Source organism: Paramisgurnus dabryanus, chromosome 24 (genome assembly GCF_030506205.2).
Source record: "Paramisgurnus dabryanus chromosome 24, PD_genome_1.1, whole genome shotgun sequence".
NCBI classification, from domain to species: domain Eukaryota; kingdom Metazoa; phylum Chordata; class Actinopteri; order Cypriniformes; family Cobitidae; genus Paramisgurnus; species Paramisgurnus dabryanus.
The window spans coordinates 7,076,035-7,092,056 of NC_133360.1; the positions used below are offsets into that span (position 1 = coordinate 7,076,035).

Sequence of the window (16,022 nt, forward strand, 5' to 3'; positions counted from 1 at the left end):
TACATTTTATACAGGGAATCAATTCATGCAAAAGGACACAAGCATGCAACTGCATTTGGTTTGATGTGCTTCTTAAGATTTGTATCTCAAGAGGAAGTGGTGGTCACTCACAGTCTGAGCAGGTGCTTCAGCTTTGACCTAATTACATTTTTGGCTGTCCTGATAACTTTTGTACACTGTAGCTTTGTATTTTAAAATGTATACGAGTTATGTGCTGCTAAAAATAAAGATTAAAATAAGAGCGTTTCTCTATAGAAGAATATTTCAACAAATTTAATTTAGAAGACCATTTATATACTGTTTTTACTGAAACGGGAGAATATAGTCTTTATAATGTAACATCAATAAAAAATAAAAAATAAATAATTATTAAAAATACATTAGACCACATAAATAGCAGCATTAAGCTCTCAAACACTTTGCACGTCATGAATGTGCATCTTTTCTCTATCATAAAGAGACCGCAGTGATCTCTGATCATGGGCCTCAGTTGCGTTGGTTGTTACAGAAGAAAGAAACATACGAGGAAGGGGCTATGAGTTCAGAGAAAAGCTGAAAACCACAAATGGTTAAAATGAAAAGTACATATCATTTTAAAAGTTAGATTGTCATGTGCACATCACATTATAACCACAGACATTAAATATATTGATGGAATAAGGAAGATAATGAATTACGCAAAGCGTAAGATATGCATTCTTATAAATATATGTAATGACATCTCTTTTGGTTTCTTAATGTAGGTCAGGACAATGTAATAAATGTCACAAAAAAAATGTGGCTTTCTAGTGGGTGCACGCACAACAACCCGAGCACGTGCGTGCATGAGGAGGAGTGACATTCATACTACACTATATAAACTTTAACATTAAGTAGTCAAACATTCAAGTTAAAAGAGAGCATAAAAGTCATATAATATTGAACAAATATGCATTTGAGGTTTTTAAGACATTCAAACTGCTTAAATATTGTCTATGAAGGTTCCTTTTTAAATGACTTAAGTCTTTCATCTTAAAAAAGCCTTGTTTTTGAGACACACCTAATCCTTTGAAGCTCTCACTGTGGATAATAACAGGGCATGATCTCACATCACCAGCAGTCATTTTAACAAAAGGTTATTTGTAGTGTAAAGGGTTCTTTACACTATTAAACGCTAAGAAAAAAACGAAAGTAATTATTTTTAAGGAACTTTGACTGAATAGTTTTGAGAAACCAAAAAAAACTCTTTTTTTATTAAGGAGTAGCCTATAGCTCAAAGTTATGGGCGGGACTATTGGGGTTGGACGACCTTGTCTGATGTTGATGCAAAGCTTGGTTCTCATTTTGCACACGAAATTTGCGATTATTTTTTTCAATAATTTGTTAATATTGTGGTAAATAAATATGATGTGTTTCGGTGCATCAATAGTTTTGATGCGGACGAGATTTTATTTATTTTTCTGACTTTTGTGCGATGCTTTGTCCGATGCTTTCAATCTCACTTGGATTTATCATAATGTGGAGATTATTTATCGTTGAGTCATAATGTTGAGCAATAAGACTCTTTACAGGATTACTTCATTATGTCTCTTATTGGTCGTGAATGGTAAGTGTAATGTTTTATTTGTGGCGTCACGTATTGTCGGGTTGTTCTTAAAACAAGTGCCTTATCTTTATCTTCCTCATCTCAATGAAATACCGCTCTTCTCGTCATATAGTTTCTTTTAAAATATGTCGGTTTACGACCCTAAATTACCGCGATAAACGTGATGTTGCGCTGGGAGTGTATCTTTCACTTATCACACGTTTCACACACATTGGTGCCTAATGCAATATAAGTTATTTGAGTAACGTTTTTAGTTTATAGGCTACTAAAACAAGATGCCCACACAGCATACAATAAAAAAATTGTAAAATAACCCATCATTGGCCGAAAAAGGGAGGAGTTTTTCCCTTTATGCTATTGCATAAAAATAACTTTAGTGTACGGTAGTTTGTCAATATGTTTAATCTGTTCTATATTAAATTATTTTGGACTGGTTTCACAGACAATGCTTAGTTAAATCCAGGACTAGACCTTAGTTAAAATAATATGGTTAAGCATCTTTTACAAATATGCTTCAGAAAAGACGTTACTGTATGTATCCAACCCATTCTCAAGAAGTGTGTATATAGCACGCAGTGTGAAAAGTTGTGCAACATATGCAAAATTCAAATTTTTGTGTATATGATATACGCCAGTCCTTCACAGAAATTCTAATGGTTTTCAATGAAATAGCAATAGGAACCCTTAACTTTCACCGTTTAAACCACTACAAAATTCCTTTTTTCTACATTAGGATTCCAGTAGGATTCAATGTTCCCACCAATAGAACCCAACACATACAAGTAGAGACCCACAAAGACCATTATAGTTTCCATTACAACCAAATTAATTCCCATTAAAACCATTAAATCCAATAGATTGTCAATCGACCTATTGTGTTTGACCCATCAAAACCCAATCGACAATGGTAAAGAAACTGAATCTAATAATAAAACAACAAAAAAAGTTCCACCTTATTAAGTGAGCGGGCCGGGAAGGACTGACGTATCGTACGCAAGCAAAATTGGAATTAGGGGTACATTATAAAATTACTTGCTTCCTTAAAAATTTTTGTTCAATCAACTCAGATTTAAAAGTCATTTTAACTTACTTTTATTTATCTTGACTTGTTGAAATAAGTCAACTTAATTTTATAAGTTGTAGCAGCTCATCTCTTGTCAAGATAAATAATAATAAGTTGAAATGACTTGTAAATCTGAGTTGATTGAACAAAAAAATTTAAGGCAGCAAATAATATTTTACAGTGTATGTATTGCACGACTTTCACAAATCATTGGCACTTGCATATTTTAAGATCTGTCAATGCAAGTTATTTTCAGTTGAGACAGCTTAAACATGTGTGTTGGTCTAGGACTATAGCTTTAAACCTTGTCTATGAAACCGGGGATTATATATTAAATTTAATTTGTTCTATATTAAATTGTTAAATCATTGAAATTATCAGTTTTTGTTTAAAAAAATAACGCATAAATCTATCAGTTTGCCTATAATCTATGTCACAATCAGCTGCAAAATAACTCCACATGATGTTTGGTGATAGATTGATATATAAAATGACCAATCATTATTCACATACAGTACTGTGAGATGTCAGATCCACATTAATTATGTCTTGTAAATATGTTTATAAAAGGTTATATAAATATTTAGCATACAAATTTTATATTTAGCTTCACCAATTTTCTGTTTGTAAAGTAAAATAAAATCAACAAGGAAAACAAAAAAGTTTTGAGTAGTCTATATCAAAAAAGTTGTTTTATCCATTGTGGCAGCCCTTGCTCACTAAAAAGGTTGGAGACCCCCGTTTTTAGTCATTTTGAAACCATATCATGATAAAAAATAACTCATAAATTGGCATGAAGTCATTACCCCCCTAGAAATTTTACGTTCCCATAACGTTCTCAGAACGACCCCGCTGGTGTTAAGGACGTTGCCCCGTAAAGTTCCCAGAACGTTATGAGACGGACGTGTTGTGGAGTTCCCTAAAGGGTTGGAGGACGTTATTTGGCAGACCTCCACGGAACATTCAGGACGTTCTGGAAATGTTAAGGGGACCATATTTTATGTACACTTTACATTCCCATAATGTTTTTAGAACGACCCCGCTGGTGTTAAGGACGTTGCCCAGTAAAGTTCCCAGAACGTTATGAGACGGACGTGTTGTGGAGTTCCCTAAAGGGCTGGAGGACGTTATTTGGCAGACCTCCACGGAACATTCAGGACGTTCTGGAAATGTTAAGGGGACCAAATTTTATGTACACCTTACGTTCCCATAATGTTCTTAGAACGACCCTGCTGGTGTTAAGGACGTTGCCCAGTAAAGTTCCCAGAACGTTATGAGACGGACGTGTTGTGGAGTTCCCTAAAGGGCTGGAGGACGTTATTTGGCAGACCTCCACGGAACATTCAGGACGTTCTGGAAATGTTAAGGGGACCATATTTTATGTACACTTTACGTTCCCATAATGTTCTTAGAACGACCCCACTGGTGTTAAGGACGTTGCCCAGTAAAGTTCCCAGAACATTCCGAGATGGACGTGATGTGGAGTTCTTTAAAAGGTTGAAGGACGTTATTTGGCAGACCTTCACGGAACATTCAGGACGTTCTGGAAATGTTAAGGGGACCATATTTTATGTACACTTTACGTTCCCATAATGTTCTTAGAACGACCCCACTAGTGTTAAGGACGTTGCCCAGTACAGTTCCCAGAACGTTATGAGACGGACGTGTTGTGGAGTTCTTTAAAAGGGTGAAGGACGTTATTTGGCAGACCTTCACGGAACATTTAGGACGTTCAGAAAATGTTAAGGGGACCAAATTTTATGTAGAAATTTTATGTTCCCGAAACGACCCCACTGGTGTTAAGGACATTGCCTAGTAAAGTTCCCAGAACATTTAAGACAGAAAATAGCCATAACTCAAACAATATATAATTATACTGTGAAATTGATACGGTTGGTGTGGTGGAAGATAAAGGAGGAGATGGAGATCATGATGAATCCAAAATGATAATCTTTAATTAATATAAAACAAGGAACATGGAAACTGGTACAGCAAAACACACAACACATCACTATAAACAAGAACTGACCTAGACAAACGGAAAAGTGGGGTATTTAGACAATGGAGTGATGAGGGGGATGACTGTCAGGTGAGGATAATAACAAACACAGTTCAGGTGAGAGAGTGAAAAGGATTATGGGAAATGAAGTCCAAATGGATGATGAACGGAAAAACATGGAGAAACAAGCAGGAACAAATTGGGACTGTGACAAAAATGTATCATTGAAAAAAACAGAAAATAATTGAAGTGAGATTACAGGAAAAACAAATAGAAGGTCAAAATCTGGCAAATTAACAGAAGGATAATAAAAACAAATAAATAGCCAAAAAATACAAGAATAACATAAAAGCTAACAAAAACCCACATTAATTAAATTGTTTAAAACAATAAAGATGCAATTAAAACAAAACATTTATCGTTGGAGTGCATAACATGTAATAACAGATTTTAATATACAACAACTGGTTAAATAAAATTTAAAAATAACCCACAAAATATTAAATTTATGTTTACAGATGTGCAAATGTGTATTAGATATATAAATGTAAAAAAATAACACCATGCAATAAGGTCACAAGCTTGATAAACATCAACCTTTAGGAACTTCAATCTCTAGGTCTGGAGCCTGCAGAATAAGAGCATACAAATACAAATCCAGTTAAAAATACATTTACATAAAATGCATAAGTAAGGGCAAAAACACATATTAGAAAACATCACAAATCCAAGAACTAAGATTTTTAACATTCAAATCAAGATAAGATAAAATATGTTGGAAGATGTCAGACTTCCAAAAATATTTTCAAATTACCAACTTAAAGAAAAAAGCAATTACAAACTACAAAAATGTTAAGCTCCAAAACTTGTTGGTCAAGTATTTTTTATTGCCTGCTTCATTATTTGCCATTATTCTTTACTACTTCAAACAATGCAAGCTCCAGTACCTGAAACATTTTTAAAACATGCTGTCACTTTTAAACCAAAACACTTGTGCTTTTGTATCTAATACTAATATTAGGCAAATTAACCCATACAAGAAATTACCTCATACAAAATTTAACAAATTCAATACATTCAATATTGTAATTTAAATCAAATTACACAAAGATAAATAATGAACATGACTGTTATGTTTTTAAATAGTGTATAAAAGTTACACCTTCTTTACCCAGATTGCAGGAAAATACACTTCTTCAGGTTTGACAATGTGTGGTACATGACTTCTGCAAACAAAGCACAATAATCATTACAATTTTTTTGTAAAAAAAGTAAAATAAATGGGTAAGACAAACACTAATTTATGATTCTTAGGTATTAAATTCCTTTACAAAAGTATTTCCAAAAAGTGTCGATTTTTTTGTTTTGTACACAAAACATTTGATCTTCGGTTGGCTTCTTTATGGGCTGAGCATTAATTGATTTTGTAAAGATCGAACATCTTAAAGATTTTTTTAACATCCTCTTTATTAAAATTGTTTAGCTCACTGTAAGCCTACATGTTTATCGTTATACTTTAAATGGCAAATAAGAATATAGCCTAACATAGAAATAAAAAACATCACAGAAAAGAATAGCAAATAAACAGAAAAAACATTCATGTAACTCGCTGTAGAACAACTAGTGAAATCTATGTAGGTTTAAAAAGAAAAGTATCTTAACTTACCTTACAGTATTATATAAAGACAAAACAAAGATCACGCGTCGTCAAGTGTGGCAGTTTGAATTTCATGCGACTTCTGGGTCCTCTTGTAAGCTGTAGCATTATGGGTAAGGTAGTCCTTTTCATAAAGCGGATTGAACGCTGTTGCTGGTAACTGACTACTGTTTCCAAGATGCATTGCATTCTACATCATCATGTTCAGAGAGTACAACATAATACATATTAGTATAGTATTACTTACTAGTATTTTTGTGCTTGTTAACACAATTTAATGTAAAGTCTTATTTAATTGCTATTTGTCTTTGTCTGATGTAGGATAGTGCAGACTGAATCACTCATTTATTTTTCTTCATTCTGAAATCATTTATTTATTACTTTGTTTGTATGGTCCACTGCACATTGACACATCCTTTGTATTAACTGCCTATAAAAATAAAATGCTCTAACTGTAATTTCATATTTTGTCCTCCTAGTGATATCAGGAACATTATTAAATGACCAACAGAGGACCATGTGAGAACATTCTATTAATGTTCCAAATGTCCTCTTTGTAACGTTGCCATGTGACCACAGAATAACCAATATGGAACGTCCCCCTAAAGTCATATCGGGAACATTATTATATGACCAACAGAGGACCATGTAGGATGGTTCTGTAAATGTTCCAAATGTCCTCTCTGTAACGTTCTTATGTGACCACAGGATAACCAATATGGGACGTCTTCCTACAGTCATATGAGGAACGTTTTTATCTGACCAAAATAGTACCATGTTGGAATGTTCTGTTAATGTTCCAAATGTCCTCTCTGTAACATTCTTATGTGACCACAGGATAACCAATATGGAACGTCTTCCTACAGTCATATCGGGAACGTTTTTATCTGACCAACATAGTACCATGTGGGAATGTTCTGTAAATGTTTCAGGTGTCCTCTCTGTAACGTTCTTATGTGACCACAGGATAACCAATATGGAACGTCTTCCTACAGTCATATCAGGAACGTTATGATATGACCAAAATAGTATCATGTGGGAATGTTCTGTTGAGGTTCCAAATGTCCTCTCTGTAACGTTCTTATGTGACCACAGGATAACCAATATGGAACGTCTTCCTACAGTCATATCGGGAACGTTTTTATCTGACCAAAATAGTACCATATGGGAATGTTTTGTTAATGTCTCAGGCGTCCCCCTAAAGTCACATAAGGAACCTTGAACTGCAAGACTTTTATTACCAACAAAGGACGTTTTAGGAAGGTACCTAATGTTCTCTAAAGGTTCAGGTCTTTTCATCCTCTTTAGAGAACTTTAAGGGAACCTTGCGAAAGGTCGCGAGAACGTCACCTTCTACGTGGGTATGCACAACAGTGGAGACCAAGCCTGTAGCAGTTTATGAGGCCAATAAAGTAATTATGAATTTGTGTTTAGTTTATGGAGTTAATCTCATCATTTTTAGGGGGGGGGGGGCTGTGCTGTGAAATTAGTACATTGAACCCAAAGGACCGGGGGTTAAATTGGGATTTGTTATGTGGGGGGGCTCTGCGGGGAGGGGTACTTCAAGGAGTAACATGTTTAATACTGATGATAGCAAAGCCACTGGTGTGTTTCAATGACATTCTGGACCTCTGATAGGATTTGATAAGTTTCAGCTTTAAAGCTGTGCCAGAGGTTGACCCCATATATTTTAAAAAGAGCATCTGAATTTTAAATGATGCAAATCTATGAGTTTGACACCCTATATCCATTTGTTGCACATGTCATTATGCACAATTGGTCAAACTTTAAAAGAAGAATCAACCTCCTTTAATAATTCTAGGCATAAGATAGGCTATCCCATAAGACTAAATTAACAAGAAAAGGTACAACACACAGTACTGTATCAGCAACATGTCTTAGAAATTAGCCATGGAGATTCCCTATGCTGGTCAGCAGCTAAAACAATCATATAGTTAGGTTTGATAATCATAATTTGAATAAAATAATGTATTTTAATTACACAAATCAAACTTTGATTTGTGTAATTAAAATACATTATTTTATTCAACTATACAATAGTTATATCCAGTGTTATCCTTAACATAATGTAATTAGATGAGTGACATACATACTTTAATCCTTTACACGTTTCTTGTCTTCTATGAAGTTTTCTCGACGTGGGCACCATTATTACCTCTCTCTCTCTGTCTCTCTCTCTGTCTCTCTCTCTGTCTCTCTCTGTCTCTCTCTCTGTCTCTCTCTCTGTCTCTCTCTGTCTCTCTCTCTCTCTCTCTCTCTCTCGTCAAATGATCCTGCGTGAGAGCGCGTTCTTGAAGTTCTGAGTTTTTTCGCTTGAGTTGCATAACTTGCGCGAAGACGCATTTAAAGGGAAAAGCGCGTGTTTTCGCGGCAATTGCGGCGCCCAATTCGCGTCATTTTCATCGCCCCGCGCGTGGACGCGCCTGGTTGCGTCTTTGCATTGACTTTGTATGTAATCTGCTCGCGCAAATCGTTGAATTTGCGTTGGTAAGTATGCCCCATAATGAATGAAAACACATTATTCCCTTCGCGTCAGTGCACACGCACCAGCGCACAGGCAAGAGCAGAGCGCGACCTTCAGCCTATGTGCCGGGGCTTAGCCCCGGACGGCCCCGGCCCAATTTAAACCCTGCAAAGGACTCCCTCTTCCTTGACTGGGATAGGTAGCATAAATGAGTGATGGGGCAAAACTGTCACAGGACAAAAAGCGAGAGACGACTACAAACCTCTTCTCACGCTGAGTGTTTGGATTGTATGGTCATGCTCCTCCTGCACCTTGTTTAATAAACCTCAGTAATTATAAAAAAAACCTTTCCAGTCAGCCCCACCTCTCTGTGAGGTAACAAGGAGTAGCTTCTCATCGCATAATGCACAGATGTTACAGCACATGTACAGTTTTTGTGTTTGTCAATTTATATTCAGAAGTGAAATCAAAGTGTGCTTTCAGACTAAATTAGGTCTGAGCCATTATGTTTCCATTACGAAACCCTCTTCACAACGCAATGCAGTTGATCTGATGGGAAAATTCTCAATTGTGTTTCAGGTGTGTTTGGTGTGGATGGAGATGAAGTGAAGTCAGTGTCAGTGATGGAGGGAGATTCTGTTACTCTACACACTGATATTACTGACATACAGACAGATGATCAGATACTGTGGATGTTTGGACCTCGAGAGACTCGTATAGCTGAAATCTATAAGAAAATCATTAATATGTTTGATAATAATGAGACATTTGGAGACAGACTGAAGCTGGACAGTCAGACTGGATCTCTCAACATCACAAACATCAACATCACAAACTCTGGACTTTACAAACGACAGATCCTCAGTAACAGTGGAACAACATATAAGAGATTCAAAGTCACTGTCTATGGTGAGTAAAGTGAATAAGTCTTATCATGTCTGAAATGTTCATTTATTTTAATTATCATTGAGAAATTAGATGTGTTTCTTATTCTGTAGTTTATACATCTCAGAACATTAGAGCTCGATATTATTTTGAGCACAGTGGTAAGCATTAGGCTAACGCTTCTGTATTGTTATCTGATGCTCAGATCTACATGCATTGATGTCCTTTAAAGGTCACGTTCTTCCTGATCCCATTTTTCAAACTTTAGTTAGTGTGTAATGTTGCTATCATAGCATAAATAATACCTGCAAAATGATAAAGCTCAAAGTTCACTGCCAGGTGATATATTTTCTTTAAAAAAATTCACTTTGCAAAGCCTACACCGGACGGACGGTTTGGACTGCAGTTCTCTACTTCCTGCTTTAATGACGTCAATATAAGAGTTTTTGACTAAACTCCGCCCACAGGAATATGTCAGTCACCAGCTAAGCTCAAATGGTTATGGCTATCCTAAGCTGCTGTCCAATCACAACACACTAAACAAACTACACAATCAGAACTTGATACGTATTTCTGAAGGAGAGACTTCATAGAACAAGGAAGACATCAGCCCGTTTTTAGCACAGCGAAAACAGCGCTATACAGATAAGTAAATTATGTGAAAAATACCACATGGTATCACCAGGGGGTGGTGAGAGACCCGGGTTCAAATCCACTGTGACACACCATTGTGTCCCTGAGCAAGACACTTAACCCCTAGTTGCTCCAGAGGCGTGCGACCTCTGACATATATAGCAATTGTAAGTCACTTTGGATAAAAGCATCATCTAAATGAATAAGTAAGTAAGTACGTTTTTTTACACGTGAAACATGAACACACGTTATATTGCGCACTGTAAACACAATTAAAGCTTCAAAAACACAGAAAGAACGGGACCTTTAAGAAGTGAATTCTGACAAATAGAGGGAATTTGCAAGAAAGTGAAACATTTTTATGATGATAAAACTTTACTTTTTCTCTGTTTTCCAGCTCACCTGCCCGTTCCTGTCATCATCAGAGACTCATCACAATGTTCTTCTTCATCATCATCATCGTCAAGTTCAAAATGTTTGTTGTTGTGTTCAGTGATGAATAAGAGAGATGTGAGTCTGTCCTGGTACAAAGGATTCAGTTTATTATCTAACATCAGTGTGTCTGATCTCAACATCAGACTCTCTCTACCTCTGGAGATTGAATATCATGACAACAACACATACAGGTGTGTGGTAAACAATCCCATCACAAACCAAACTCAACATCTCAACATCACTCATCTCTGTCAGACATGTTCAGGTATGTGATGTTCATCACTTGTATTCTATATCATATTAAATAAGTCTCTTGCAAAATAAATTGAGTATAATAATTATTTATTATATATTAGTATAGTAAGTATACTTTTATAATGTTTGTTATGTATGTTTACTGTATGTCCTGTTGGACCTGAGTTTAGCTGATTGCTATGGGTCTATTTATATTTATAGATCTTAATATTTATTTATCACTGCTAACGTTTTGAACAGTAGAACAGGATGACCTGTTATAGTTTTGCCCCTGTTTGTTAGTTTTTGGCATATTTCTATTATTAATTAATCTGTTCATTGTCTTCACCTGTTCCTCACATGTGTCTTGTTTAGTTTGCCCTCTATATACTCTGTCGTGTTTCTCAGTGTGCATGTTGTTTGAAGTTTATTATTTTATTATTAATCTTCTTTCTCATTTTTACTGACGACAGTGAAGACATATATTTACTCTGTTTATGGAAATGTTAAACAGAAGTTGATTTAATCAAGAACCGATATAATGTAGAAATATAAAATGCTTTTTATGTTACCTTAAATAATTCACTTTTTTAAATAAATATTTCTCTTTAAAGATTGATGTTAATTACTTTTTTATTTTTTATATTTTAGATCCTTCTCAAGTACATACATATCTTGCAGGAACTATAACTGCAGTACTTCTGACTGTACTAGCACTCTCTGTCATGTACATTTTCTTTAAGAAACACAAAAGAGACAAGCTAAAAGGCAAGTCATATTCACGTCATGCAAAAATCCTTAATATTCTGTATTAATGTTTAAACAGTAAAAATTTTATATCAGTTGTAGTTCATTTTTGTGTTTCATAGTTATGATTGTGAAAAAAGGATCTTAATTGCTTTACCCACTACTTTAGGAAATAGATTTGTACCAGCTGAACATGAAGTGGAAACAACAGAAGAAGAGGTACATTACGCTGATACAACATTTTGTCAGCAAAATCAACAAAAAAAGGTACGAAACACATCTGTACAGTATGTCAGTACATCACAAAGCACTGTACCCTGTAAACTGTGTGTACAGTACAAATGGTTACATTGATGTGACAACAGTAGTTATTGTGCCAATAAATAAAGACTCTGCTAATGGAAAATCCCCAAAACTCCAGAGCATCTCATGAGAATATGATACCCCAGATCTTATATCAGTATTAATATCAGCGTTTCTGTCATTGGAAGTAACATAACGCAATTGTGAATTACTTTGGAATGACCATTTCAAACATCAAAGTGTTTTTACCACAGGTATATAATACAAAAGTGTTAAGGAGAAATGTCTACAAATAGTTTGCTTTCTGAAGAGCATAAGTTTTTGTGCCATTGTTAAAAAAGTGCAAGCCAAATGTTCACCAGACTCAATGTCATTTCATCTTTCTCTATGTGTGTTTTGTTACAGAGACATTGTGAATCAGAAACTGTATACGCCAGCGTGGTGACATGAGTCAAGTCAGCGGTGATTAACAACCTTCAGTATCTCATTTCAACCGCTTCTGCCTTCAAAAGCAGTTGAGTTTAGCATTAATCTGGCTTTATAATGCTAGAATGTATTTTCTTTGTTATAATGAAGTGCTTTGGCTTTTTGTTGGATTGTCGGAGATACTCGAGGGACTTTCCAACTTAAATCATTTGAATACTTTTTATTTGCATTAACAAACATGCAAATGTGGAAGCAAAAACCAGTTTGTCAAAGACTGTGTTATGGTCTTTCATTTATTATGTTGAAGGCTGTTTTAAGTTAGGCTATAAGGTTAAATTTTCCTTTGCATTTCAAATAAAATGTGACAAGAAGTGTTTTTCCCACCGGTTGATGTATATTTATTTTATATTTTTAATATTGAGGACAGTTGAAATGAGTGGTTGGGGGTGGGGATGTTTTTTTTTAGCTTATTGTATAGACATACAATAAGCTAAAAAGAAACCGACCCGACCACTCTTTTCTTTACTATGTCTGGCAGCAGAGCATCACACGTGTATTATATTACACTCATGCTTCTGCTTTGTTTGCTGATAATCGAAACTACTCATTCAACTGTCTGTTCCTGCTTTTATTTTATTTCAAAACCACAAGATGTTGTCTGCTTTCAAAATCATTTCATTTTTTTATTGCATCAAAGGTTTAAGCATGTGAAGTATGCTATTGTGAATTTTTCTGATTGTGTTTTTTTTCTTTTGTAGTCAAAGTCAAACTTGTCAGAGTATAAACATGCACTGTGTTTTTATGCTAAAAATTGTTTATAAAAATATTAAATATTTAAAAAAAATTCGTCCATATTTCACAATAAGCATCAGTGAGATGATCTCTTTGTTGTTGTATTGTAACTCTGATGGCTGGACTGAAGGATTAAAAATGTTAACATAAGTTTTTGAAAGAGTATTTCTTTTCACCTTTAGTAAGAAGTCAAGTTCTTGTGGAGCTTGACATTGTCATCATAATTTTCATTTTGGTTTTCCACATGAGATACGGTTAGTGCGGCTCATGGTGAGATAATGATGGCAGACATCTAACGTTACATTTATTTTTTTAAACAAGCCAAGCCCTCATTTCCTCCCCCTATTGGCCAAATACAGTTTCAATTCATTGCGTTTAAAAATGTATTAAACCGGAGAAAGAGCACAGCCTGCTGTTAAAAACAAACCATTACAGTTATAACGTTGGCTTCACAAGAATACATTTTTATTATACTGTAAAACCAAGACAAAGAAAAATCTAAAACATACCAAACTAATTATTTAGACTAATTTCACATTTACAACAAAAATTCTATAAACAAATAAATGTTCCTGATCTTTAGATACGTGTTGGGAAAGTCCTTAGGTGTGTTCAACGCAGAGACGATTCTGACCTCCCTGGGGCCCTAAGCAAAATTCTGCTAAGGGGCCCTCCTACCTGACCCGTGAGCCATGGTACCTGACCCGGGCTGTAAGCCATGACCCGTGAGCTTTGACACACATTCACACTTGACACCCCACTGCTCTCACTACATACAAAATATGGTTACTACTATAAATCAAACTCTTAATATTTATATTTTAAGTAGTGAAAACTGAATTCTTGATATCAGAAATTCATATCATGTGAATGTATAAAAGCTAAAATGGCTTACCATACCGTAAAACTGTTTATAGTATGCATAAGAGCAATACTTCATCCCTGACGGTTATTATTTACTGAGGGATGTGCATTCATTTTGACCATATCATTGGCATTATACCCATTCAAATCCATTTTTTCCATTGCATTAACATTGTCATTCATGCAATAAATTGTTGTGTTACAGACAGCCTAAGAGATGCACTGGCAACACTACACAGCTAATTTAGCAAGTCAGATAGAGAGACACAGAATCACATCACATCAACTTAACTTTACTGTTTGCTCTTGTTGACATGACATCAAACTTGAAGAGAACACAAGTTTACCTGATTGCTGTTCTCGCTTTTAACTCTCATTTCGTTTCCTTTTTCTTTTTTCATGGCCAGATGGATAGCTCCGCTTCATATTGTTATCTCAGTGAACAGTAACATGCGCTGTAAAATGAGGCAGGGGGGGCGGGGCCTTACATAATTTGAGGGGCCCTATGCAGCCTGCGTAGTAAGCATATAGGGCCGATCGGCTTTGGTTCAACGTCATGCGGACAGGAAGCTCCGATAGGCGGATGATGTTAAGGTTCCTCGAGAGCCAACCCAGTCTCACCCCATGGCGTCAATATTTGACGACACTTGACCATGCGTCAATATGTTGACGCGGAGGGTATACCTTTCGCGTCACTTTTTGACGAACTGGGGACTTCAATACTATCAGGTACGCGAAATTCTCTTTCCTATTTTCTTACCATTTTCTACCATTTTCGCGTCGGTTTAGGGTTAGATTTACATAATGACATCCCTACCCAAACCTATCCCTAACCCCAATGTCAGTTGACAACTGTTTAATTTCGCGTACCTAATAGTATTGAAGTCCCCAGTTCGTCAAAAAGTGACGCGAAAGGTATACCCTCCGCGTCAACATATTGACGCATGGTCAAGTGTCGTCAAATATTGACGCCATGGGTGTGAGACTGTGTTGCGAGAGCGAGTCTAGAAATCATGCAAGAAGTCTAATTTCGAATCGCTCTTGCTCTTGCGAGAACAGCAATTGGGTAAACTTGTCATTTTAAAACGGAAAATTAAACGCGATTTTCTAGGCCGATATGGCTCTCATTTCGGTGAAATAATCAAGGAATTTACTGCGTACCATGGCTGCAGCAAGCGTAATAATATTACGCAGAGCCTGAAAATAGTCCCCTTGGTAACTTTCAATAGCTGGGTAATATTTTCAGGCACTGCGTGATATCACTACGCCTGCTGCAGCTATGTTACGGCATCAAAGTCCTTGATTGTTACGCCGGAATGAGAGTATAGTTCCTAACCATATCAGCTTAGAAAATTGCAACGTTTATTTTTCCGTCTGTCTTAGTACACGATGTAACTACAAAAGAGTCAAGTTTTAAATTGAAAAAAAAGGAAACTCTTTGTTAATTTTGAGTGCGATGCTAATAGTCTAATCTAGTCTAGTCTAGCCCCCTTTGTGTATGGTGCATTCCTTCGCGGCCCCCCCAAAGAAAATTTATGACAAAAACTTCACATTTTAATTAAACAAAACATTAAATTATACAAAGTAGTGCTGCCTTATTTTGTTTAGGTTTAATTTCACAGAATTCATGATAAATTCATGTATTTTATAAAATGTCATAAAACTGGGGCCCCCTGGGGGCCCCGGACCCCAGTTTGAGAACCACTGGTCTAAAGTGACAGCAACAGGAGACTTAGGATTTAATGTGGTATAAGCTTAAAACTTGACTGCCTGTTAAGATTGCATATGTATAAGAGTTCAAGATTACGTATTTCTTTATGTCTATAAATATACCATGTTTGATGACGTATCCAGCCTGCATATGCGACCTCCAGAGGATGTCATCATAAACTGCTTTGTAAATGTGCATCTTTT

The 16,022-nt window shown here is 35.8% G+C and overlaps 1 protein-coding gene across 1 annotated transcript; it reads left to right on the top strand.

The window, feature by feature from the left end:
- The first annotated feature begins 1,127 nt into the window (after positions 1–1,127).
- LOC135724077 (natural killer cell receptor 2B4-like) lies at positions 1,128–13,394 on the top strand. Its single transcript, XM_065244467.2, has 6 exons — positions 1,128–1,585; positions 9,369–9,698; positions 10,705–11,007; positions 11,628–11,744; positions 11,893–11,990; positions 12,432–13,394. Exons 1-6 carry the CDS (start codon positions 1,525–1,527, stop codon positions 12,474–12,476), a joined length of 954 nt encoding a protein of 317 aa, XP_065100539.1. The 5' UTR covers positions 1,128–1,524; the 3' UTR covers positions 12,477–13,394.
- The last annotated feature ends 2,628 nt before the right edge of the window (positions 13,395–16,022 follow it).

Bases quoted from the DNA above. Each gene is read 5' to 3' on its own strand.
- LOC135724077 (XM_065244467.2), top strand. From the start codon at position 1,525: ATGTTGAGCAATAAGACTCTTTACAGGATTACTTCATTATGTCTCTTA. The intron at 11,008-11,627 runs GTATGTGATGTT...TTTATATTTTAG, and splicing joins TCTCTGTCAGACATGTTCAG to ATCCTTCTCAAGTACATACA. The intron at 11,745-11,892 runs GCAAGTCATATT...CCACTACTTTAG, and splicing joins CAAAAGAGACAAGCTAAAAG to GAAATAGATTTGTACCAGCT.